Consider the following 27,097-nt stretch of genomic DNA (forward strand, 5'->3'; position numbering starts at 1 on the left):
GATCGCACTACAGGAAATAGCTCTGAACTGGCAGGATAGTGGCCTGGATGGATCAGAGATCAGATTCAGTATAAATAAATGGTGGATGGCAACATGTACTGCTTTAAAAGTGGCTAGCTTGTAGGCTACACACACCCCATTATTTGTTGATGGATTTCTCTGTGCCACTCTTGCAGGCCAATCCACTGTTGGAATACTATTTGAAAATGGTATCTTGTCCACAGATTCCTGAACCTGTTCCATGCAATTTAGAAGTTATGCCAACACTGAACCATTGGGCTGGCCTTTAAAACACAGTAAAATCAGAGGGTTCAATCTTACCTTCACACACCCAACCACAGATTGCTGAAACTGATGTAACAGCAGCAGCAGCTGAGTTAGGAGGACACTGAGCAGTGCAGATCCACTTTTAGAAACAAATGATTAAGGCCCAGGCTTAGGGTAAATTATTAGATTTGTATTAAACAAAAAAACCACCACACTAATTTGTGTATTAAGAACATCCACCTTCACTGGATATATTCCACTGTTGTGACAATCAGATTCGAAAGAGTACAGTATTTGCATGGAAACATCATCCTTCACCTATATGGAACCCCATAAATAATTTTATACTAAAAGGTTAAAGAAACCTGCCTATGTAACTGCCAGTTGACCAATTAATGTATATTCATTCATATTTTATCTATACATGAATAGATTACATGAGGTTTCTTATCTTTTATTTGTTTGGTGAAACTTGCGAAGTCTACATCGTCAAAGATTCTTTAAACATCTTTACACCCTACTACCCAAAGAAACTTTGCAATAAAAACCTTGGACAATTTCCATGACAAGAAACAACTGCTCAGTGATTTTCCTCATTTAATTTAAAGTTCAATGGCTATACAAAATATCTCAACATTATTAATGTAACATACTTCCATGGCTGCCATTACTGTAAGTGTCTCACAATCTTTAATGTATTTGCCCTCACAACACACCCTTACATCGGAAACTGTAGATGAGGAATGGAGAAACACACAGGTTTAGTGACTTGCCCAAGGTCACAAGAAGCCTGTGGCAGAGCAAGCATTTGAACCCAGATCACCTAAAGTCCAACTTACACACATGATTAACTTTATGTACTAGGAGCAGTGCCATCAACTTTAAGCATGTGCTTAAGTATGTTCTGAGTAAGAGCCTAAATCAGACACCCAAGTAGTCATAAGGATTTTTAAAATTACCCCTAGAAGTACCTTCTCTGATAACCCTTGCTGCTGTAAATGTCCTATGTATGTTGTATACAAGATGCTCATATTAAGACATTTTCAACAAAAATAAAATTATGAAGTATTCTGGCAGAAGTGTGAACATTTTATTTAACAGCTACCAATTCTTTCTGCCCATTAGACAAAAAGAGACACCAGATTTCTTGTGTATACTTGGAGTTACAAAAAAATAATACTTAAGTATTCAAACATTTCATACATTAAGTTTGCTGCCTCTAATGTAGAGGAGAAAGGAAGCAAATTTAGTACTGTGACCTTCACCCTGCTTTAAATTACCCATCCACAATAAACATTTATTCAAACATGACTACAGAGGCACTGACTAAGCAAGGTAATTAAACACGTGACTAATTTAAGTGAGGCACTATCTTAAGTACCTTACTGAGTCGTGGCCGTAAATGGTACAACTTCTGCAGTTTTACCACTATTGAGACTACACGAGTTAAAAGGGACACTGTCAAAGGGACTGCTGCTTAGTCCAAAATATGTCCAGCTTTTCCTATACCTGTTGACAGAATCCCTATAACTCATCTTATGCGAAACTCTATGTTTTCCCCAAAGAAATACTTCAATGATCATTTTGTAGTGATTAGTGCAATAAGGAAAAAATTCACAAGGAACCCTACAACAAATAAATTGGAAAAAAGAAGAGTCAGTTTTAAGCATTATACAGTTATAACAAAGTAAATAAATAATAAAAGAACAACAAATAATTAGATATACCATATTAACTGGACAACAGTAAAAGGAGGTGATAGGCACTGAACTCCCAAAACGGACACCACTATAATTTAACATGTTGTTTGACAGTTATCTGAACTGTAAATAATTTTTATTATATGGCCTTCAGTTATATACATGCAGCTCCTATTAAAAATTAGTGGGATTCTTTTTTAGCATCATCTATGGTCAAATTTGACCCACTGATAAATAGAAGATCAGAAACAGATTTGCATTTTTAAGTGCTGTTCTTGAAGAACTCCTTATTTCTACAAATCCATGGAGGTATGAATACATTACCAAGTTATTTTTAAGGCAAATAAAAACAAAAACAAAACAAAACCTGCCCCCCCAAAAAGGAAACCAATTTATAAATCATCCATAAATTAACATGATATAAAAAAGCCACGATTCATACCAATGGAGATATGGATACCAACTATAGTTTTTCCAGCAATTACACCCACGCCCCAGCCCTCTGCCCCACTCCCCCTCCCAGACCCAAACTCCCTCCAAGAGTGTGCCCCGCAGCCCCTCCCACACCCCAGCCCCCTGCTGGCCCTGCACCAACCACACTATACACCAGATTTTCAGTGCAGATCAGAAATGCCGGTTTAGAGAGCTTGCTGGTTGGTGAAGTGCTAGATCAAAGAGTTTTTACTGTATTAATTCATTTTGCAGTATTTTAGGCACTACTTATAGTATGAGAAAGCAGCAGTTATGATTTTGTAAATCACAGTTCTAATAAGCACAAGTTTGTGCATATGCTGGAAGAGATATGGTTGTAAGATAAAATAAGCTCACTCTAGTAGCAGGTTAAAAACAAAAACCCCACAGGACTGATTTTCTATTGCCTTACTCCTTGTGCAGTCACTAAAAGCTCACTCTAATGCTTAAATGACGTTGGACCAGGCCCTTTCAGAATAGCAGCATTTTATACCCAGGTAGCAAAGTCATGAAGAAGAGATTTCCTTCTCTTTCTTACTAACAAAATTCTAGTTCATAAAGAGGATCTAGAGTTTTAAAATTACACCTCTTTCACCATTTAAGCCACTGATGTTTTGCATTTCACTCAGTTTGGACAGTCAATATAGAATAACCGGTTTTACTTTGTGGTTCTCATGCCATAACACAATGCTGCAATTTTGTTTCATGAACACACACAAAAACCTTTTCATTACACTTACATGTCTGAAAGCATTTATATTAATAATTATATTATTAAAATTAAACCAATATAGGGACCTGAACTTGTTGACAATACCCTTTTAACTCCGTGGAAATGTCCAACAAAGGCAAGCCATTATGCAAAGTAAAGGCAGACTTTATCCTGGGGGAGGGAATTGGGTTTTTCCTCATTAGTTCTTCAGTTCATTTAGTTTTCTTTCCTTCACTGTTTTCATTAGCAGCAATATGTATTCTGCAAACTCCTGAATGGCACCACGGCCACCATTACTTTTACAAATATAACTGGCAGCCTTCTGAGCAGCGGCACACGCATCTGCAGGAACACCGCTCATGCCAGCTTCCTTCAAGCACTCCACATCAGATTCATCATATCCTATGAAAAGGAGAATTTAGATAAGTTGAAGTGAGATAAGTAAAGCATTTTCTCTTGAATGTGATGAATTGCAACTTTGGTTAATAAATTAAAGAAATAATTTGTATTTTTACAGCATTTTTCACCTGAGGATCTCAAAAGCACTTCACAAATTGGAATCAATCAATCCTTACAAAACCTCCATGAGGGACGTAAAACTTACAGGTGGTGGCTACAAAACGATAAAAATATTAGGGGCTGGATCTTGCAGATACTTAAGATCATGCATAACTTTCTACACAAGAATAGTGCCTTTAAAGTATATGGAACTATTCAAGCACTCGTTTAGCTTTACACAAGTGTTTGGAGGATTGGGCCCTTAACTGTTAACTGAAAAACCCTTTGCACGGTAGAATCAGAGCTTTCAACAATCTCATTATTAATCTTGCCTATTAAACTAAGGGCAAAGTGCTTTGAAGATAAGCCATGCTATGTATTATTTAACTGGACCTGTGTATGTTGCATGAAGTTTCCATTATAAAAAAAAAAAGAAACTAACCTAAGTAAGCCACTTTTTTCCAGGATAAACTCATTTTATTTCTCCAGTCTTCTACATCTCGTCGTTTTTGTACTTTCACCTCACAATCCAATTTCATAGCAGAAATCGTCTTTGAACGCTCTTTTTCAGAGATTAGCCATACCTATTAAATCAAGTCAAATTAGAATAAACTTCATATACAGACACAAAGTGACTTTTGAATGATCATAATGGAAATTGATAAAGGCATTAGCATTCCATAGCTGAAGTATCTCTTTGGGACTCAAAGCAGAGCTGACTAGGATGCAAGAACACATTATTAACCTTGCATTTCTAGTCATTAAGGAAGAGTGATTTATCCATACATAGGTTTCCTTCTAATTCACAAAACAGGAATTCTTATTTCTCTCTTTAAACACAACACATGCCAAGATTGTTAAATGAAATATTGGTTGTCACAATACAACCGTGGTGTGCTGGCTATCAAATGCCCCAAGGTCTCAACACCTAATCTAAACCACACTGGGCAATACAAATATCTTGATGAAGGTTTCCACAATATTTCTAGATGTACACATGTATTCAAAATATTTTCCATGATTTCTCCATCTAGCAACATTCTTGTTATTTGCATTCAGGGCTCTGGAGTTTCAGCAAAATTCTAAAAGAAAGAGCTACATGACACTGCAAGTAAATGTTGGAAGTACATTTTGTATTTGAAAGCTAGGAACAAAGCACTTTGTAGGGTAAAACGAAAGTTAAAGCCACTTATGTTTTTGTTTAAAAAAAAAAAAAAAAAAATTAAGTATAGGCAAAATTCTCCTCTCCAGTCTGTGCTGCAAGTTATCAGTGAATATTCTGCACTCATCTTTTCATATTTAGAATCAATGGGAGTTGTGCGCAGCGCAAGATACCATATGTTCGCAGTATACACGGAGGTGCAGAACAAAAAACTCTCAGCCCCAGGAAATTTATGACGACATCTTTAGACTCCCCCATTCCCAATACTAAGGTACAGAAATGGGCTCGGACATACTTTGGCAGCTCAAGATAAGAAGCCTATAGGCAACAGTGCTTCACAGAATTACCATAGCAGCAACTGCTAGGTCTCTGCCCCATCCCATCCCTACCTTTGTTGTGTTCTTGAGAGCTGCAGCAGTGGCCTTGTAAGACAGCATGCAGCTAACTTACTCAGTTCCTGCACTGGGAAGTTCTCCCTGGCTGAATCAATCAGGCAGTACAGTAAATGTAAGTGACTTATAAGGCTGATCCTGCACCAATGTAAGATCTTACATAAGTGTAAGATCTTCACTGAGGTAGAATTTGGCTTTAATGATTAAGGAAAGCAATTTAAAACAATGTGGTTTTGGTTTTTTCCCACTTATCTTGAACTCTTAGGACTTCTGAGATGAAGGATAGATGATCTTGTGGTTAAAAGCACTAGACCAGGACTCCAATGATCTGTTCTTAATTTCCTCTCTCTACCACAGTTCTTGTGTAACCTTGGGCAAGTCAGTTAATCTTGTGTCTCAACTCCCCATCTATCACCAGGGGATAACAGTGCTTCTGTATCTCAGAGGGCTTTTGTGATAACGAATTCATTAAGGTTCATGAGGAACTTAGATACTATGGCGAGTAGGAGCCACACAATTACTGAGATAAAGGACTACTGCTCAGTGCGTGTGCCAGATCAGCAGCACTTGCAACATGAGCGGTGCCAACACAATACCATACAAATTCCTTCCCACCACCTTGGGACAACTAGAGCAAATGCCAACAAAAGTACAAGTGAGATCTAGAAACTTGTCATTACCACATAGGAACTAGAGACCATATAGTTACCACCATCTGAGTGTTTCGAGGTGCTAAGATGGCTTAATCAAAATTGTTCTCAGAAGTGCCGTGCCCTACCTCCATTTAAATTTTTAAAAGTTCACGGTGTAGAAGTTAAACAAGGAACAGAAAGTCTCATGATTCAAAAAGGATGCTTACCTCAACTCCTCTTTTCTTTAATAAGGAAATCCCATCAGCACCTCTATCATCATCATCAGAGCTTAATTCTTTTTGATCTTCTGACAAACAACTGTGACCATTGGTGAGATATCCATCAACGCTGCAAACCAGTAGCTTCATCTCTTTACCCAAATAGCCATATCTAGAGAAAAGCTATTATTTCAGGATGGAAGACTTCGGAATTACATTTAAAAAAATTTAAAATAAAAAGTAACCCATTAATGCAAAGCAAAGGATCTTGGTTTGTGATTCTTGGTTACTTTCACAAGAAGAAAGACTCCCCAACATCTTTAATTTTCAAAATATACCCAAAAAGATAAATGCAGAATAAATGAATCTGTATTTCTCAAAACATGAAAAAACAAAACTTAAAACTTACTAATAAATGCAGCTCTGTGGCGAAAGACAAGTTACCCATGTTGTCCATTTTTATTTGTTTTTAAAAATAGCAATAGAGCTTTTTTTATTTTCTTTAGAAGAGCGAGTTATGTTCTATAACACTTGTTTTAAGAAAAAAGAAATGTGGAAAATCGGGTCACAGATACAATGACTAAAGTATTACTTAACCTTTACATTACAGTAGTGCCTGCGGTGCCCAATCCTAATGTAGCCCTACAAACACAGAATTAGGCATGGCGTCCACGCGTAGGAGCTTAAGATCTTACACAGAGCCCTGGACAGAGCCAGAATGGACATACTAAAGAAGTGCTATGTTAAGATTGGGTTTTTGAATCACCTACCCCCAGGCTAAAACCGAAGAACCGAGAACAAGGCAAATTCAGCTGATCTCAACAGCCTTAGGAAATGGTGCAGAGATGGGGAGAAAGATAGCTTAGATCAAAGACATTTGAGCAACTATTTCTTTAAACAAACAATCAACACTGAAAAAAACAGACTGATCAAAGTTTGGTCATACGAACCCTTAAAGGCTGATATTCAAGATCAAGGGACAAAATAAATCACAATTATAATAAATAATACTGAACTTTCAAAACCTTCCTTTTTACCTCAGCACTCTTTGCTCTGCAATAGGCCAATCGATATCTATGTCTATATCCACGCTGCATTCAGCACGCATTTCATAGTAGATCACTTTTCCACCCTAAACAAATTAGATTTCAGTAGTATTATTCCCCATACTTCATTATCAGTAGCTAACACAACAGCAACTTAAAGACAGAAGTGTGTAGCCTTCACGACTAAATTAAGAGGACTAAATATGTTTAACGCCATATACAGTAGTAACCAAATTACTTAGCTGGAAAAACAAACGTTTGTTACTATTACTTTCCATTTGCACAGTGCTTTTCATCCTAGACTTTTACAGACTCATTTTTGTAAAGGACTTTATTACTCTTATTTTACAGCCAAGGAAACTGAAAACAAAGACTTTCATCACTAAACCCTACTGACTTCACTAGGTCATTTAGTGGGAAAAGAGACAGCAGCACATTTTAACTCTGACTCAGTGCAAACTATTTACTGGCATGACAGACTCTCTCTTTTCTCAGGATTTCTGGGATCTCTTATAGCATGATGGGCAAGTCACTTAGTCTTTTTGTGCCTCGGTTTCTCTATCTGTAAAATGGAGTTCAGACTACTGATCTCTCAGAGAATTGTTATGAGCAATACTTAACGTTTGTAAATCATTTTAGACTTCCTTTGATGGAAGGCACTCTCTAGAAGTAGCAAGTTATTAATGTTAAGTGAAAAAAGTCACTGATTTTTCTGTTGCATAATTCAAACACAAGGCTCTAAACAGCTTTTCAATTTCATGTAGAGTACATTTCCAGTTTAGTACATAGGAACCATGTCCTGCGTAATAGCTGCTGTGGACAACTCTGATGGGCAGAGTGAACTGACTGCACCTTAGCATCAAAGAATCAAGATGAAAAAAAAGGCCTGCCTTTCATTTTTAGCTTCAGAAAGACCAGCTCTTAGTGGAAACCTCAGATAATGCCAAAATGTTATTGTAGTAAGTGAATGCTGACAATACATAGGCTAAACTATCTCTTTAGTAAGAAGCCAAAGGCCTATTATGTTTAATTGCTTCCTCTGCAGCTAACATGATAATAGTACAACACTGAATGAAGGTGGCTGCAAGACAAAAGTTATACAGCATGGCTAACATTCTCAGCTGGGACAACCTTCTATGCCAGGGGAGCCAATTACGGCTACTTCATCCGGGAGCCAGGTCTACGCTAGCCTTGGGGCTTTCTAATGTGTTAGTTAGCTGTGAGCTCCAAGAGTGTGGGAGTGCAGCACACCCATTCCCTGATACATCCCTTATGTTGCAGGCTACAGGAGAGTGGTGTGTAGGAGTCAGATACACCAGTTCTGCACCTTCTGGTAACTATCCCTCTTCAAAGGATCCCTCCAGCACGGGTGACTCATCTGCTTTCCGTTCCAAATGAAGTGGAACATAACTCAGGACTGAGTCCTGTAAGTTTTTAAGAAATATTTTGCATTTCTAAAACTAAAGCAGGGATTCTCAAACTGGGGATCGGGAGCCCTCAGGGGGTCGCGAGATTATTACATGGGGGGTCATGAGCTGTCAACCTCCACCCCAAACCCTGCTTTGCCCCCAGCATTTATAACGGTGTTAAAGTGTTTTTAATTTATAAGGGGGTTCACACTCAGAGGCTTGTATGTGAAAGGGGTCACCAGTAAAAAAGTTTGAGAGCCACTGAACTAAAGGATTCCAAGCACTCTGCAAAAGTTAAGTCAATTAAGCCTCAACACCTTTGTGAGATAAGCATTATCCTCATTTTACCAATGGGGAAACTGAGGTACAGAGAGATTAAGTACTTGCTAAAAGTCACAAGAAAGTTGGTAATATAGCCACAGCCCTCTTTATCTACCACATTAGAGGCCTTATTCTAAAATTCTTACTTAAGAGGAATACTCTGATGAATACTCAGCTGAATTAAGAGTCATAGAACCGAATCTTGGCGCTCCAATGGGAATTCTAACACTGTATATCCTTAGGCCTATAAAAATACATTCTTCTTGCACAAATTCTTTCAGAAAGCTATGTTGTAAGAACTGTACCTATTAGTGCCAGAGGGTTAACAGTAGTTAAGGGTTACAACATACCTGGCTTCAATAATTGCTGCCTGGCATCCGTTTTTTCCTCCAACACTTACCTTACTATAGCCAATTACATGCATCACAATTGCCAGCTTTGAGCTCCATAATGAAAGAGTACTAGAGATATTACTCTAAAAAACCCACAAAATAGAAGCACTAACTTGTAAGTAGTCTTTTTCAATCAAGTCCTTTTTAGCAAAGTAAAATGACCCATTTTCATACAGTTCTCCACCCCAATCCTGACGCCGGGGCCGCTTTGCTGGATCCAGGTTTTGGGGCACTGTCACTTCGTTAACTGTAAACAAAATCGTGACAAAATGAACAAATAAAAGCTTTTGTTTAGAGTCACTTTCTTGTTTAAATACCTTGCTGCTGGGAAATTAAGGGTACAACAGTCACCAGCTTCTCTGATTCCTGTCTCAGAAAGGGTAGGTACCTAAGGCCTGGTCCCCACTAACCCCCCACTTCGGACTAAGGTACGCAAATTCAGCTACGTTAATAACGTAGCTGAATTCGAAGTACCTTAGTCCGAACTTACCGCAGGTCCAGACGCGGCACAGAGGCTCCCCCGTCGATGCCGCATACTCCTCTCAATGAGCTGGAGTACCGGCGTTGACAGCGAGCACTTCCGGGATCGATTTATCGCGTCTAAACCAGACGCGATAAATCGATCCCAGAACATCGATTGCCTGCCGCTGGACCCTCCGGTAAGTGTAGACGTACCCCAAGAATCATTGAACTGTTGTCTCTGTCCAGGTAACTTTGGATCCCAAGGCATAGGAATGCCCTATATTTCTCGTATAGAAAACTGAAAGATCCCCATTCAAACTTGCAGAGAACACATCTATCTTAGTCTTCAGACCAAAACCTGCCCCATGGCCCTTCCTCTTCCCTCACCTCACCCTGTTAAGAGTGTCCCTGCCTTTGTGAAAGAAAAATAGCTCTTCTCCCATTACCATTTCTAGTACCTTGTATGGAAAAATCTAGGTTTTTTTTGCTTTTTTAGGGAAATTGAAAATAAATAAATAAAGTCATCCATATATCTTAAAACAGAGGTGTTTTTTTCTTATATGTCTACTATACACCCTCATACCATGTCATTCCTTCTGTAGTAACTCCCTGCGCTAAGAGAAACAAGTTTGTTTACATTTATGGTTGAAGCATCAAGGGACATATGAATCTTTAGCGCATCTGGCATGTAAATATCTTGCAACGCCGGCTACAACAGTGCCATGCAAACACCTGTTCTCACTTTGAGGTGACGTTGTAAACAAGAAGCAGGCAGCATTATCTTCTGCAACTGTAAACAAACTTGTTTGAGCGATTGGCTGAACAAGAAGTAGGACTGATTGGACTTGTAGGCTCTAAAGTTTTACATTGTTTTAATTTTAAACTTAGGTGTTTTTGTACATAATTCTACATTTATAAGTTCAAGTTTCATGATAAAAAGATTACACTACAGTACTTGTACTGGGTGAATTGAAAAATACTATTTTGTTTTTTACAGTGCAAATATTTATAATCAAAAATAAACATACAGTGAGCACTGTACACTTTGTATTCCGTATTGTAATTGAAATTAATATATTTGAAAATGTAGAAAACTGAAAAATATTTAAATAAATGGTATTCTATTATTGTTAACAGTGAAATTAATCATGCAATTAATCTTTTTAACTGCTTGACAGCCCTAATTCTAAGAAGTCTTTACTTTTCATTTCAACTTATTTTCAGCATAATGCTTTGTTAACTTTTTGTGTGTGTGGTAAACTAGTGTTTTTTATATTCTCTCTCAGAGAGCAGTGCTCAGTAAACTCTAAAAACCACACCCAAAACATCCCAAATTATGACACTGGACAAGAATTAGAGCTCTTGGGTAATTTTTACGAAATGGACTTAGCGGTGTAAAAGGCATGGACTTGAACTCCTTGGAGAATGAAGGCTTCCATTTTATGAAACTAGTAAAACATGGACAGCAGCAGTATAAGTATCCAAATACGCACCAATGTGTCTCACTCTCAGATGCAGGAACCTCTTCTAAAGGTGAGATGTTAGTTCCATCTCAGTTCATTTAATGGTTGGCCTCTCTGCTACAGTTGCATCTTCACCTGGAAAGATGGTGTGTTCTTATCTCATGTTAGCTAACATGTGGCAACTAAAAGAGGTAAAATTGCAGCGAAGACAAGGCAGTTTGTTGCTTTAACACAAGTTAGCATGTTAAGATAAAGAGTATGGGGTAGCCTAGGGTTTCCGTTGTTTTGTCAACTAAGTCTTCCCTACAATTTTACCTCATGTTAATTATCATGTGTTAGCTAACACGAGATAAGAACCTACTTTTTCTCCTAGTGAAGAGGCAAGCCTTTGCTGTCAGATCGATATATAACATGTAATCTGTGGGGGGACATGAACTGAGGGCTTTTTGACAGAGTAATTTTATGTTTAAATATGTTAGTGACACTCGTACTTTGAGCTTCAGGTCATCTCTAAGAAATGAACGAACATTAACAGCTACACTAAAACATCACTATTTAAAAAAAAAAAAAAAAAAGACAGCTATTTGGGTTCCTCTGATTATGAAACGTATGCCTCTGATGCCACTTCCAAGTGTAATGAACATAAAGCTTCCAGTCTAGCATGCTTTATGAACCATAGTAATAATCAGAAACTTCAGAATATTACCTTTTTTTATCTCACTCCATCTAAACAGATGCCGTCTCACAACGGAGAATACAGAATCATAGCCATCCTCTCGGATCATTTTTGCCACTTTAATAAGATCATCAGGATGTAAACAGGGAGACGTTGCCTGAATATTTCCTATAATATCAACCTCTAAAGAATGAAAAAGTAAAATATATAATGAGAAATGTTGTATGAAATATTCAATACATATAAATAATAAAATACTTTCACTTAACGATTAACATTATTTACACACATACAATTTCAAAGAAATCCCATGAGCAGATACATAAGTTATATGGTTAAGTGATTGACTTTAGCCATTAGAAAAATTGTTGCTACAGCATTACTAATTAAGAAAAAAATATTAAAGACCCTCTTCCTCACTGATTTCAATGGGAGTTAAGGGCATTCAGCGCCCTGACGCATTGGGACTTAAATCAATAGCAACAAACATACCATTATGACGACGAAGAAACTCTTGGATGGCCTCCAAAGAAGTAGAAGAGTCTTTAGATACTTCAGCGCTTCTGCGATGGACTTTTACACCAAATTTCTTTGCCGCTTTCGCAATTTCATCATGGTCTGTGGAAACCCACACACTGTTGGCAGACAAAGACACACTGCGTGAATGATTACAGAGAGAACACAAGAGAAGAATTAACACTAATCTCTAAGTGCACTGTATAACATTAATGGGCTGATTACTAATCTTACTCATGACAGCAGAAATCTGGTCACCAAATGAGACAAACATTTAAACTGGATGTCTGCATCCCATTTCTAAATTGTCAATGGAGCAACTACAATCATGGGAGTTAAAATCAATGCTGCATTTTAGTAGATGCCTCATAAGAATGCACTTAGCAAGATCAACTCTTTGCTGGTTAAGCACTGATTGAATTAGACAGCCAAACTAATTACAAGCCTAGCCACCCTCACTGGCTCACATACAGCCACAAAAGTATTAGACTTGGTTTTGAAGCACAAGGACATCAAATTGAAGCCAACAAACTGTGACCATTTGTCACAGAATACCAAGAAATAGTTTGCGTCCATTTCTTTTAATATGAAAAGTGATGGTCAATTTTTATTCTTGCTCTGAAGGCTGGTAACTGGTGTCCAAATGCTCACTAACCTACTAAGAATCATCACATCTTAATACTGTCTGCATCTGGAAAAAGAACTAGTTCAAGTATTTTCTGTTAGTAAAACTACTGCTGTCAACAGCAGGATAAGAAACCAACCAAGTTAAATTAGATTAAAATCCATTCTCCTGAAAAGCTGAGTGGTACTGTAATCTAACACTTTATGAGGTCTGAGCTTCCATACCTGTAGGAAATGCATTATTTCAGAGTGTTCTAATTTGTTTGACACATTGTAACAGTCCATTCAGATGAATCAATGTTGAATTTGAAATAGTTGCATAGTTCAGAAGCTATGCTGATATTAATACAATGACCATTCATATCTGTTTGCATGGATTCAGTTATAAATTAGCTTATTCTGTAACTACAGTAAAATAAATGCAATGGGTTCAATCCAACCCCAGCGTGACAGCTAATCAAATGACAGTCAGAGATTCTGGCACAATAAGCCCCAATACTGGTATAGCAGGATTATCAGGAATGAGAAATATTTACAAAAGGAGGGCTTGGGTCGATTGTGTGTACTGTTGCAAAATGCAGGCATACATAGTGTGAAACCACTGCCATCGGAATTACAAGTTAAAGAACCCCAAAACGTAACAAATGCAATAAAACTTGAGAGAAAAAAAACACCTTGTTCGTCTTAGGGATACTAATATCTTTCTCACTGTACTACACACAATAAATGATGCTCATCTTTTACAAGTTTTTCCATCCAAAGATGGGATTCATCAGAATATATATAACGATGATGACAGCAGCTCCAGGTCACAAATTACAACACTCATGTGAGCCACTACACAGCAGTGAATATTAGTTTCCAGGTTCATCCACGTGTTCCGAAATAAAATTATCTAAAACTGAACAGTTTAAAAAAACCCCACAGCCCTTTACATTAAACAAAGAGCTATTACTCTTGTACATACACCTCTACCCCGATATAATGGGGGTAGAGATGTATGTACAAGAGTGAGTGAGTACGTACGTGTGTGTGTGTATATATATATATATACACATACACAAGGGGGGGGGGGAGGAGGGATAGCTCAGTGGTTTGAGCATTGGCCTGCTAAACCCAGGGTTGTGAGTTCAATCCTTGAGGGGGCCACTTAGGGATCTGGGGAAAAATCAGTACTTGGCCCTACTAGTGAAGGCAGGGGGCTGGACTCAATGACCTTTCAGGGTCCCTTCCAGCTCTAGGAGATAGGTATATCTCCATATATTATAACATTGTCTTCAGGAGCCAAAAAATCTTACCACATTATATTGAACTTGCTTTGATCCACCAGAGTATGGAGCCCCCCGCACTGCTTTACCATGTTATATCCAAATTCATGTTATATTGGGTCACATTATATCAGGGTAGAGGTGTAGTTACATTTCCCATTCAAATTATTTAAAGGGACCTGGAAAACATATCCCATTTCTGTCTAACAGTTCTGTATCTCCTGTAGTTAAAAGATTAAATGGGTGTGTCTGGTCAGTTCATGAACACTGCCAGCAAGAAGAAAATTAGCAGGTCACTCTAGTCATGGCATACCTAGAATCTCCACGTTAGACATAGCCTGTATTTTAACCTAAGAGCCAAGGCTCAGGGTACTTCCTGGTCAATGGGAGCTAACTCAGCTCCCTGGCACTCAGGTGCAGCAGATGGGACATGAGATGGTGGCTTAATTTAAATTTGAAAATCACAGTATATTAATTAATGTATAGTAATTGTAACCATTACTATATTAACAACACCCAAAGAATATGAATATATAGTCATTTTAATCATTAATACTACGATATTAATCACAACACTCAAAGCACATTATTTAATTAACCTAAAATCAAGACACGTCGCTAATTAAAACCCCTCTGAGGAGATGGGGGGGGGGGGGGCTGCCCCGCGCATGCGCACCTCTGGAAGACCCCCGAGTCGATAGCCGCCCGCAGCACCCAGCCGAGGAGCGGGAGCCCGGCCAGGGGCTTGATGTTCTTCAGCGGGATCCCCTTGCTGCCGCCGCGCGCCAGCACCAGCGCGGCCATGTGCGGGGGGCGCTGCGCGGCCTCGGCCGCCGGGACTGGGCTGGCTGAAGCAGCGGCGGAATCCATCTTCCTCTGGGGGAGCCTCGGCCTCGGCCCCGCGTCCCCTGGTGCCACGCGTCAGCCCCGCCCCCGGCGCGGCGCCCACAGCCAGGAGCATGCCGGGAAATGTAGTTCTGGGGCTGTAGCCGGGGGGAGGCAATTAAGCCTTGCAGAGGGGGGGGGGGGTGTGGAATGAAGCCCTGTGCTATTTGGGGTTGGTGCCCAGCACAGGGTGGAGTGGGAGGGCAGGGGGTGCCCTGTCCAATACAGGGTGGATGGGTGGAATACAGCTCAGAAGAGTTCAAGGAAGAACAAACCCATCAGTGGTGGCTTTTGGGACTGAGTTTCAGAGCCAGCCTGGTTTAGTGTTAATCCTACTATGGATCCTGGGAGATACGTGGGTGGGCCTGCCCCAAACTAGGGTTACCATATTTTAGGGTTACCATACGTCCGGATTTCCCCAGACATGTCCGGCTTTTTGGTGCTCAAATCTAGGGTTACCATATTTCAGCAAGCAAAAAAGAGGATGGGAGGAGCCCCGCCCCTGCCCCTCCCACTTCCCGTCCCCCCAGAACCCCCAACCCTCCCCCCGTTCCTTGTCCCCTGACTGCCCCCTCCTGGGACCCCTGCCCCTAACTGCCCCCCAGGACTCCACTCCCTATCTAAGCCTCCCTGCCTCTTGTCCCCTGACTGCCCCAACCCTTATCCACACCCCCACCCCCAGACAGACCCCTGGGACTCCCACGCCCCATCCAATCACTCCCCACCCCCTGACAGCCCCCCCAGAACTCCCAACCCATCTAAACCCCTTTGCTCCCTGTCCCCTGACTGCTCCGATCCCTCTCCCCACTCCTGCCCCCTGACAGCTCCCCCCCCAGAACTCCCAGCCCCCCACTCCCCTGCTCCTTGTCCCCTGACTGCCCCCTCCTGGGACCCCTGCTCCTAACTGCCCTCCAGAACCCCACCCCCTACCTAAGACTCCCTGTTCCTTGTCCCCTAACTGCCCCCTCCTAAGACACCCCCCCCCAACTGCTCCCCAGGACCCTACCCCCTACCTGTACCCTGACTGCCCAAAACTTTCTCCACTCCCCGCAAAAAGCCCCCCTCTGAACTCCCGACCCCCCCCCCCGTTTCTTGACTGCCCCCTCCAGAACCTCCCTGCCCCTTCTCCTGCCCCCTGGCCCCCTTACCCTGCTGCTCAGAACAGGGTGTTGGGCTCTGTGCGAGCCGGACACGTGGCTGCTCTCCCCAGCACAACAAAACCCGGTCCCTGGCCCTGCACAGTGCTGCCGGAGCCGGGCTGCAGGGGAGAGCTGCCAGCTTAGAATGCAGGGCGGAGCTCCTCTACAGCTGCTCCGGAGTCCAGCCCGTGACTTTCCTGCAGCCCTCCCAGCTGCTCGCTCTGCTCTGCCGGGGGAGGGGGGAAATCCCGGACATTTTGAGTTATTTACAAATTCCCCCCGGACGCTATTTTTAGCACAAAAAGGAGGACATGTCCGGGTAAATCCGGACGAATGGTAACCCTATCAAATCCCCGTCCGGGGGGAATTTCCAAAGAGCCGGACATGTCCGGGGAAATAGGGAGGCATAAGCCAGGGTCTGCCCAGCACGATCCCCTGGGTCCGCAACGCAGCCCAGCTGCCCCAGCTACAATGCTCAGGTGGGGAACTGGGGAGGCTTGGGCTTCCCTCACGGGCGGGGACCCCCCCGGCCACTGGGGGACCTTTCCTGTGGCTCCGTTGCCCCGCGCAGTTCAGCACCCGGCGCCGCGGGAGCTGTTTCCTGCGGGGACAAACAGGCCAGGGAACGTGCTCGGCGGCAGAAAGGAAGCTGCAGCTGGGGCTGCAGGGACCCGCGCTGCCGAGCGTCTGAAGCCCCCAGCAGGCAGAGGATGCCGGGGGAGCGGGGGAGCAGGGGCGGCAGGGCGAGTGAGGAGCAGGGGTCACAGACACTGCAGGGGCGGGGAGGTGCAGGGGCAGGGCAGGCAGGGGGTGCAGAGGCTGCAGGGGCGGGGGGGTACAGGGGCTGCAGGGCGAGTGGGGAGCACAGGTCACAGAGGCTGCAGGGCGAGTGGGGAGCAGGGAAGCACTTAGCAACCCCCAACCAAGATCAGAGCAGGAGGGAGGAGGGGGAATGCAGGGTGCTCAGAGGAGGGGGCAGAGTTGGGGCAGGGGCTTTGGGGAAGGGGCGGGGCTGGGGCGGAGTTGGGGCAGGGCCAGACCCCTGTGGAGTCGCCTCTTTTTTCAGTGTTGAAATATAGTAACCCTACCATATTTCAACAATCAAATAAGAGGACGGGAGGAGCCCCGCCCCCGTCCTGCCCTAGCCCCGCCCCTGCCCCTTCCACTCCCTCCCACTTCCCGCCCCCCTCAGAACCGCCAACCCTTCCCCCCACTCCTTGTCCCCTGACTGCCCCCTCCTGGGACCCCTGCCCCTAACTCCCCCCGGGACTCCACCCCCTACCTAAGCCTCCCTGCTCCTTGTCCCCTGACTGCCCCCTCCTGAGACCCTCCCCCCATCCTAACTGGCCCCCTAGGATCCTACCCTCTACCTATCCCCTGACTGCCCCAACCATTATCCACACCCCACCCCCAGACAGACACCAGGGACTCCCACGCCCCATCCAACCACTCCCCACCCCCTGACAGCCCCCTCCCCAGAACTCCCGACGCATCTAAACCCCTCTGCTCCTTGTCCCCTGACTGCCCCCTCCTGGGATCCTGCTCCTAACTGCCCTCCAGAACCCCACCCCCTACCTAAGCCTCCCTGTTCCTTGTCCCCTAACTGCTCTCTCCTGAGACCCCCCCCACCACCCTAACTGCCCCCCTAGGAACTTACCCCCTACCTGTACCCTGACTGCCCAAAACGTTACACCCCCCAACCCCCAGACAGCCCCCCCCGAACTCCCGACCCATCCAACCCTCCCTCTGCTCCCTGTCTCTTGACTGCCCCCTCCAGAACCTCCCTGCCCCTTCTCCGACCCCCTGGCCCCCTTACCGTGCCACTCAGAACAGAGTGCTGCAGAGCAGCGCGCTCGGCAGCAGGGGAGGGGGGAGCAGGGCGAGGAGCTCCAGACTGCCGGAGGCCCAAGGCGAACGGCGGTCTGGAGAATGCAGGGAGGGGGAGGGAGGGAGAGAGAGGAGAGGAGTGGTCTCAAGTTGCAGGGGAGAGGATGGGGAAGTGGAGGAGGGGCTCTCTCTGGCTGTCAGAGCCGTGCGAGTGGCACGATCCGGCCGGCTGCCCTGTCAGCTGCGCGCGCTCTGCATGGGGGGGAAATCCGGACATTTACAAATTCCCCCCGGACGCTATTTTTAACTCAAAAAAGCCGGACATGTTCGGCAGAATCCGGACAAATGGTAACCCTACCCCAAACCAAAGTCCCCCCCTTCGCAATTGTGGGGGAGGAACCATTCAGCCCTGCTGGCAAATGATTACAGGGGACAACAAATGAGAAAAAGGGGCCAGGTGTGAAGGTCATAGGGCCAAAATGAGGAATCCAGGGGGAACACTAAGCAGAGAACCCCAGACAGTGCCCACCGCTCCTCAAAGGATTCAGTGGATGCTGTCCATAGGCACTTTGCCCAGAGACATCATACAATGAGGGAAACAGAAATAGGCCCCACAGATACAGAGTTCTCCCATCCCCATCAAGCTTCTTCCTCTTGGTCAGGTGGATGGCCTTCTTGGCCAGCACCAGGAGGAGGCTGACAAGGAGGTCTCGTGAATTGATGGGGACACAGATGGGTGTGCAGATAAGGAGGAGTGGGGAAAAATGCAGCCAGAATGTCAGCAGGAGGTTCTAGAACTGGAGGGGGCAGCCTGACTTGTTATACATAGATGTGTAGCAAGTTGTTCCCCTGTTGTAGAAGGGGCAAATGTTGGGGGAACATTAAACTGCACCAACCACATGCCTGGTGGCTTAGTATTAAGGCGGGAGCACCACAGAATGGGTCTGAGTAAATCCTTCATCTCTCCCACATGCCATGACAACTTTTCCTGCATTTTAAGGGACAATATCCCACAAACCTGCATCCAAGAAAGACCTGCTTAAAAGCATTTGCTCAAATAAAGTATATGTTTTAAAGTTATATTCATGTAATTTACGATACAGTGTGATACAAATATATGATTGCATATCTTGAATAAAAGCCCTTTGTATCCCTTACAAACACTGTTCTGTATTTTTCTTGCAGTTGCCTTTTGTATTCCTTTGTGCATGTTCATTATTTCCTGCATGTGTTATAAATTCCAGTAGAGTGCAGCCTAATCACACAGAAATCATTTTATGATGAATATATCCTTCAGTGAAAGGAAAGACCCTTGAGCCTTCCATTTCATTTAACTTAGAGCAGAGGTTCCCAGGCTATGGTCCATGAGAACTATTAGTCCATGGGTCACTTCGTTGTGGTCTGTGGAGAGCTGGCTGGTCATAAGGTTAGCTTTCCTCCTTTTTCCATTTACTAAGCTGCTTTAAAAGATATGGAGAAATAAAAACTAATTTCCTAGTATTATTTTTCCCATGCAAGCAATGGCTTTATATGCCACAGGCATGTTATGTTGTCAGGAATGGGAGTCTCCATAAGATGATCTCTTTATTAAGCTCTGGAAAAGTTTGAGAACCCCTGAGTTAGGGATTAGGGACTTAGTTTGGAATGACAAAACTTCCATTGAATTAATTGGGGCAAACTTCCACCCGTAGGCTATACACTGCTAAATCCTTTCGAGAAGTGCCATTTAAGACAAATTCTGCTTCAGTCTGTGTTGGTGAGTTAGGAAACGGGAAGAGGACCTAGGGAGCTTATTTCCCCCGAATGCACCTAGCAGAAACAAAGTAAGATACCAGCCTATGATCACGGGTACCACCAATGTCCCATTTCATGAGCACAACTAATTTATTTGCACTCCCTATTAGCTTTGTACTTTTTATTTTATTTTATCATTTTAAGTGACTTCAGTGCTACTGAGATGGGCTACAAGGTCAGTCCTGGAGACTTAAGTCCTCTAACCACAGAGCTGGAGCAGCACAAGCAGTAGCACTGCAAGCTTCCCTCAGATTAGCTTGTTGATGTGCCTTAGGCTATGTCTACACTCAGACTGCTACAGTGGCACAGCTGCAGCTGTACCGCTGTAGTGCTTCAGTGTACACAGGGCCGAATTAAGGCAGGGGCTTAAGGGGCTGCAGCCCAGGGCCCCAGCTCAAGGGGGGCCCCGCAAAAATAAATCACAGGCAGCGATCTCCGGGCCGCTTAAAGGGACGCTCAGGCTGCCTGTCTTAGCCCCACGCCACTCCCGGAAGCAGCTGGCTGCTAGCATGTCTCTGCAGCCCCCATCCCCATCCCCGCAGCTCCCATTGGCTGACATCCACTACCCTGATGTAAATTTGGAGTAACACTACCAATTTCAATTAATTTACTCTGGATATACATGGGTGAAAATGGGTGCATCTCTCACCTAAATGTGAAACACTTCCAGTGCATCAGCCCATAAAGATTCTGCTTTTTTAATGGACAGCTGTCCCCAAGGGACTTGACTGAGACCACCAATTCACCCATGGTTATGACTTTTGGTCACACACACTCCCAACCTGGGTTGGATTTGAGCCAGGGACCTAGAGAAATATTCCATAGACGATCCTCAAATGTAGAACAAGTTCTGTCTGGAATTGTACTTCTACTTAGATTGTAAACTCTTTGTTAGCTGTTGTACAGTGCCAAGCTCAAGCTGTCACAGAGCCTAGCAAGCACTCCCTGCTCACTGGGCCTACTGTGAAGGGAATCCATACTTCTGCTGCTCTGGATCCATGGGTGTTTCAAGCTCCTGGAGCCTCAGCAGGCTACAGAACTGGTTTCTCCTTTGTCCTCTCTGGCACATTTCCTGGGTACTGACAGTCTCTTACCCCTTCTCAGAAATGGGTCTCAGCCCACCTGGCCTAGGACCCCAGGACAAGTACAGATCTCTGAGATGCCCCAATTTCTTAAACACATTCCTTTCCCAGAACTCCACCCAAAAGATGTGAAGCTTCTGGTTTAGTTTCTCTCTCTCAGGGGCACAGGGTAGTTGTGAAGCACACACACATTTTTCAGGCAAACACCTTTATGCTCTTTTAGGGTATGTCTACACTACGGGATTAATCCGAATTTAGATAATTCGGATTTGAGAAACAGGTTGTATAAAGTCGAAATGAGTGCGGCCACACTAGCACAGTAATTCGGTGGTGTGCGTCCAAGTACCGGGGCTAGCGTCGATTTCTGCACCGTTGCACTGTGGGTAGCAATTCCATAGCTATCCCATAGTTCCCGCAGTCTCCTGCGCCCATTGGGATTGTGGGTTAAGATCCCAGTGCCTGATGGGACAAAAAACATCGTCGCAGGTGGTTCTGGGTACAGCCTCACTCCCTCCCTCCCTCCCTCCCTGCATGAAAGCAACGGACGGCAGACAACCATTTTCGCGCCTTTTTTCCTGGGTGGGTGAACACTGCAGACTCCATACCACGGCAAGCATGGAGCCCGCTGAGGTCAAGACAGCACTCATGAATATTGCAAACACCTCGCGCGTTCTTGTGGAGTTTATGCTCAGCCAGGACCAGAAAAACGAGGCGAGGAGGCAGCGGCGGCGGCAGCGCAGCGACAAGCATGATGAGGACATGGACACGGACACGGACACAGAATTCAGTGAAACCACAGGCCCCGGTGCTTTGGAGATCATGTTGTTAATGGGGCAGATTCTATCCATGGAACGCCGATTCTGGGCAAGGGAAACAAGCACAGACTGGTGGGACCGCATAGTGTTGCAGGTCTGGGACGATTCCCAGTGGCTGCGGAACTTTCGCATGCGTAAGGGCACTTTCATGGAACTTTGTGACTTGCTGTCTCCTGCCCTGAAACGCCAGAATACCAAGATGAGAGCAGCCCTCACAGTTGAGAAGCGCGTGGCGATAGCCCTGTGGAAGCTTGCAACGCCAGACAGCTACCGGTCAGTCGGGAATCAATTTGGAGTGGGCAAATCTACGGTGGGGGCTGCTGTGATGCAAGTAGCCAAAGCAATCACTCAGGTGCTGCTACGAAAGTTAGTGACTCTGGGAAATGTGCAGGCTATAGTGGATGGTTTTGCTGCAATGGGATTCCCTAACTGTGGTGGGGCAATAGACGGAACCCATATCCCTATCTTGGCACCGGAGCACCAAGCCACCGAGTACATAAACCGCAAGGGGTACTTTTCAATGGTGCTGCAAGCACTTGTGGATCACAAGGGACGTTTCACCAACATCAACGCGGGCTGGGCGGGAAGGGTTCATGACGCTCGCGTCTTCAGGAACACTACTCTGTTTAAAGGGCTGCAGCAAGGGACTTACTTTCCGGACCAGAAAATAACTGTTGGGGATGTTGAAATGCCCATAGTTATTCTTGGGGACCCAGCCTACCCCTTAATGCCATGGCTTATGAAGCCATACACAGGCAGCCTGGACAGGAGTCAGGAGCTGTTTAACTACAGGCTAAGCAAGTGCAGAATGGTGGTAGAATGTGCATTTGGCCGTTTAAAAGGTCGCTGGCGTTCATTATTGACTCGCTCTGACCTCAGCCAAAGAAATCTCCCCATTGTTATTTCTGCTTGCTGTGTGCTCCACAATCTCTGTGAAAGTAAGGGGGAGACCTTTATGGCGGGGTGGGAGGCTGAGGCAAATCGCCTGGCTGCTGATTACGCGCAGCCAGACACCAGGGCGATTAGAAGATCACACCATGAAGCGCTGTGCATCAGAGAAGCTTTGAAAACCAGTTTCATGGCTGGCCAGGCTACCGTGTGAAATATCTGTTTGTTTCTCCTTCATGAAAACCCTCCCCCTTTACTGACTGATTTTCTGTAAGGAACCCACCCTGCCCCTTCCCCCAGCTTTCTTTCAAACCAAATAAAGTCACTATCATTTAAAAATCATTTATTCTTTATTAATAGATTAGAAAAAGAGGGAGGGAACCCGGGTGGTATTTGGGAGGAGGATTGCTGGGAAGGAAAAAGCCACAAAGAAAAGGTTAAAAAAATGACAGCCTTTTGCTTGGGCTGTCTACTGGGGTGGAATGGGAAGGTGTACGGAGCCTCCCCCCCCGCGTTCTTACACGTCTGGGTGAGGAGGATACGGAACATGGGGAGGGGGGAGGGTGGAACAGGGGCTGAAGCGGCAGTCTGTTTTCCAGCAGCCGTTCCTGAACCTCCACCAGACGCCGGAGCAGCCCCAGCGTTGCATCCTTCATCCTCTGGTCTTCCTGCCGCCATCTCTCATCTCGATCGTCTCTCCTCTCCTCACGTTGGTCCCTCCTCTCCTCACGTTGGTCCCTCCTCTCCTCACGTTCACTGACTTCTTTCCTATACTTTGAAACTGTTTCCTTCCACTCATTCAGATGAGCTCTGTCACTCCTGCTGGATTGCATAATTTCAGAAAACATGTCCTCCCGCGTCTTCTTCTTACGACGCCTTATCTGTGATAACCTTCGGGATGGAGGAGGGAGGCTTGAGGAATTTGCAGCTGCTGTAGGGAGGGGAAAAAAGAGAGAATTGTTTTAAAAGCTACATTTTGCAGAACAATGCTTATACTCTTTCACGGTGACCAACACTGTTCACATTACATAGCACATGTGATTTCTGTGCAAGGTCGCATTTTGCCTCTTAATGCTGAGTGCTTGTGGCTTTGCTGCTAGAGATCACAGGTCTGGGCAACAGAATTCGGCTTGCATGCGGCCATGGTAAGCCATTGTTTTACAGCTTCTGCACCCTCCTTTCCCACATACCAAGCATAGCCTGTAGAGTGCTGCAGAAGCCTGGCCAATCTCAGCCAGTTGGGGGGGGGGGCAGTGTGGGGGGGCTTGTCTGGGCCCCTTCAGGCAAGTAGAGTGCTGCGGTTTTTCTGTTAACATTCAGCAGCACCAGAAAACAAACTAACCCCCCCCCCCCCGCCATGAATTCTCTGGGATGATCACGGTACCCCTCCCCCCACCGCATGGCTGGTATCAGGGAAGATCCCTGCAGGCACCAAACTACCCCCCCCCCGCCGCCGACCCCCCCCCTCGCCATGAATTCTCTGGGATGATCACGGTACCCTCCCCCCACCGCGTGGCTGGTAACAGGGAAGAACCCTGCTAGCCAAACGCGGAAAACTTCAGGGCCAATTTCCCATCTGCGCTTGGCTAACTGCAGGGAAGGATTTATTTTCCGCCACAGGCAAACAGCCCAGTAGGAACGGCCACCTCTGTCCCCTTAATTAAGTTCCCGTATTTCAACCAGGTTACCAGGAATGATATCACTCTCCTGAGGATTACACAACAAGATAAAGAACGGATGTTGCTTGAATGCCAGCAAACACCGGGACCATACGCTGCTAGGCTTTGTCAGGCAATGATACCAGATTACTTGCTGCAAGCATGGCGTGGTCAAGTGTCCTACCATGGAGGAGGGAATAAGGATGCACTGCCCAGAAACCTTCTGGCAAGGCTTTCGGAGTACCTCCAGGAGAGCTTCATGGAGATGTCCCTGGAGGATTTCCGCTCCATCCCCAGACACGTTAACAGACTTTTCCAGTAGCTACAGACTTTTCCAGTAGCTGAACTGACCGCGAATGCAAAGTCAGGCAAAGTAATCATTAAAAACCGTTTGCTTTTAAAACAAGTTTTATATTTTAAAAGGTAAACTCACCTGAGGTCCCTTCCATGGGGTCAGAGTCTTGGGTACTGGCTTGGGAGGCTTGGGAGGGTACTTCAGTCAGGGTGAGAAAAAGATCCTGGCTGTTGGGGAGAATGGAGTGCTGTGTGCTCTCTGCAAGCTCATCCTCCTCCTCCTCCTCCTCTACCCCATCGGCAGAATCCTCAGGCGTCGAGACTATCCCCGACCCAGAATCCACGAACAAAGGTGGGGTAGTGGTGGCAGCCCCCCCTAGAATTGCATGCAGCTCGGCGTAGTAGCGGCATGTCCGCGGCTCTGACCCGGAGCGACCGTTTGCCTCCTTTGTTTTTTGATAGGCTTGTCTGAGCTCCTTGACCTTCACGCGGCACTGCTCAGAGTCCCTATTGTGGCCTCTCTCCATCATGCCCTTGGAAATTTTTTCAAAAGTTTTTGCATTTCGTCTTTTAGAACGAAGTTCTGCAAGCACTGAATCCTCTCCCCATACAGCGATCAGATCCAGTACCTCCCTCACGGTCCATGCTGGTGCTCTTTTTCGATTATCAGCCTGCATGGTTACCTGTGCTGATGAGGTATCTGTGGTCACCTGTGCTCTCCATGCTGGGCAAACAGGAAATGAAGTTCAAATGTTCGCGGGGCTTTTCCTGTCTACCTGGCCAGTGCATCCGAGTTCGGATTGCTGTCCAGAGCGGTCACAATGATGCACTGTGGGATAGCTCCCGGAGGCCAATACCATCGAATTGCGGCCACACTAACCCTAATTCGAATTGCTAAAATCGATTTTGGCGCTACTCCGCTCGTTGGGGTGGAGTACAGAAATCGATTTAAAGGGCCCTTTACATCGAATTAAATGGCGTCGTTGTGTGGACGGTTACAGGGTTAATTCGAATTAAAGCTGATAAATCCGAATTAAAGTCGTAGTGTAGACCAGGCCTTAGACTTAATCATGTAAAGTACAAGAGAATATAGTACCTATTGTGATGAGATGGATGAAACCTTGTTAAAATTAATTGATAAGTGTGAACTCACCCTTCAGTGAACATAACTGTAAGGCTAAGCCCCCAGCTAAGACAAAAGGAATAGGTGAACCCATCCTGGAGCTTTTGCTGAATATTGTTTTGGGTAAGAGTGTGTGTGGGGAGGGGAGGAGGAGAAAGACAGAACAGACAAAAAGCAGAAGAGACAGAGATAGACAGAATGAGCAAATGAAAACACAGTACTGACCCTGGAAAAAACCTGGGAGAGTTTTTTGTGTCATGGGTGCTGGCTGAAAAGAATTTTCTTGGTGGTTTGAGCAAAAGAAGCTGTTTCCTGCTATTTGATTCCTTCTGCAATCAGAGTCACAGGACTTTGTACGTTCTTTGTAAATAAACAAAATGTGTCAAAGAAATACTTATCACCCATTTCTACTCCTAACTGCAACAGCCCCAGGGCTCCAAATTTTGACTAGTTGCTGGGGTGGGAAAGGGGCAGCTATACAAAACAATGAACTGCAGTATCACTCACTTTCTACCTCACCCTTCCCGTGTGACTCCTTAGGTACCATCTCTGTCCAGGAAGGCAGGTGGTGTATTCCTTGCTTCATGCAGGCTGTTATATGATGGGTGGTCTCTTGCTCATGAACTGGAGAAAATGTATCATTATTCAGCTTCTACGATCTTGCTCTCTCCTGCCTAGGATGACCAGACAGCAAGTGTGAAAAATCGGGACGAGGTTGGGGGGTAATAGATGCCTATGTAAGACAAAGCCCCAAATATCGGGACTGTCCCTATAAAATCAGGACATCTGGTCACCCTACCCCTGCCCTATGCTTGCTCTTCCTGTCTGGCTTCCCCTGTTTATTTGTGGCTCACTATTTAAACCCATGTAGCTTCCATTATTCTGTGATTTGGGTAACTTTCCATTGCTCCTACTTCCCTCCTCCCTTTGGAAGGATAAACTAGACTGGATTTCCAAGGCTTGAACTGCTTTTTAGCATAACCTGTGTGAAGGCTAAGTACTGTCATTAACCTCAACTATTTCCCATTGTATCTGTCTGGTGTGTACCTGCTAGACGCTCTGTCAGATGTGGTGGATCCACATACATACAGACACTAATGGCAAAGCAGTTTTTCATAATACAACTTCACAAAATCAATCAGAATTCATAAGATGTATAGCTATATTCCCAAATCATCAAACAATGAGGCCCTGGCTTGTAGACATCACTACAATAATAAATCATAAAATAATATTAATCAACAAGGCCAGATTTTGATCTCACTTTCACTGGTATGAATCAGGAGTAACACCAATGAGGTCAGTGGAGTTACACTGGAGTAAAACTGTTGTAAGTGAGACAAGAACTACACCCTCAGTCTAC

The 27,097-nt window shown here is 44.7% G+C and overlaps 1 protein-coding gene across 1 annotated transcript; it reads right to left on the bottom strand.

Moving 5' to 3' along the window:
- Positions 1 to 705: 705 nt before the first annotated feature.
- CMAS (cytidine monophosphate N-acetylneuraminic acid synthetase) lies at positions 706 to 15,126 on the bottom strand. The gene is made up of 8 exons (XM_054036818.1): positions 14,906 to 15,126; positions 12,314 to 12,456; positions 11,852 to 12,004; positions 9,334 to 9,467; positions 7,090 to 7,184; positions 6,062 to 6,224; positions 4,091 to 4,232; positions 706 to 3,552 (listed from the first exon to the last, which is right to left on the bottom strand). The coding sequence occupies exons 1-8, from the start codon at positions 15,097 to 15,099 to the stop codon at positions 3,350 to 3,352; spliced, it is 1,227 nt and encodes a 408-aa protein (XP_053892793.1). The 5' UTR covers positions 15,100 to 15,126; the 3' UTR covers positions 706 to 3,349.
- Positions 15,127 to 27,097: the final 11,971 nt, after the last annotated feature.

This window comes from Malaclemys terrapin, chromosome 1 (assembly GCF_027887155.1).
Source record: "Malaclemys terrapin pileata isolate rMalTer1 chromosome 1, rMalTer1.hap1, whole genome shotgun sequence".
Classification (NCBI taxonomy): domain Eukaryota; kingdom Metazoa; phylum Chordata; order Testudines; family Emydidae; genus Malaclemys; species Malaclemys terrapin.

Coding starts and splice junctions, on each gene's coding strand:
- CMAS (XM_054036818.1), bottom strand. CDS start 15,099: ATGGATTCCGCCGCTGCTTCAGCCAGCCCAGTCCCGGCGGCCGAGGCC. Junction 12,457..14,905: donor GACTCGGGGGTCTTCCAGAG/GTGCGCATGCGC, acceptor GTCTGCCAACAG/TGTGTGGGTTTCCACAGACC. Junction 4,233..6,061: donor TAAAGAAAAGAGGAGTTGAG/GTAAGCATCCTT, acceptor TTGATTTAATAG/GTATGGCTAATCTCTGAAAA.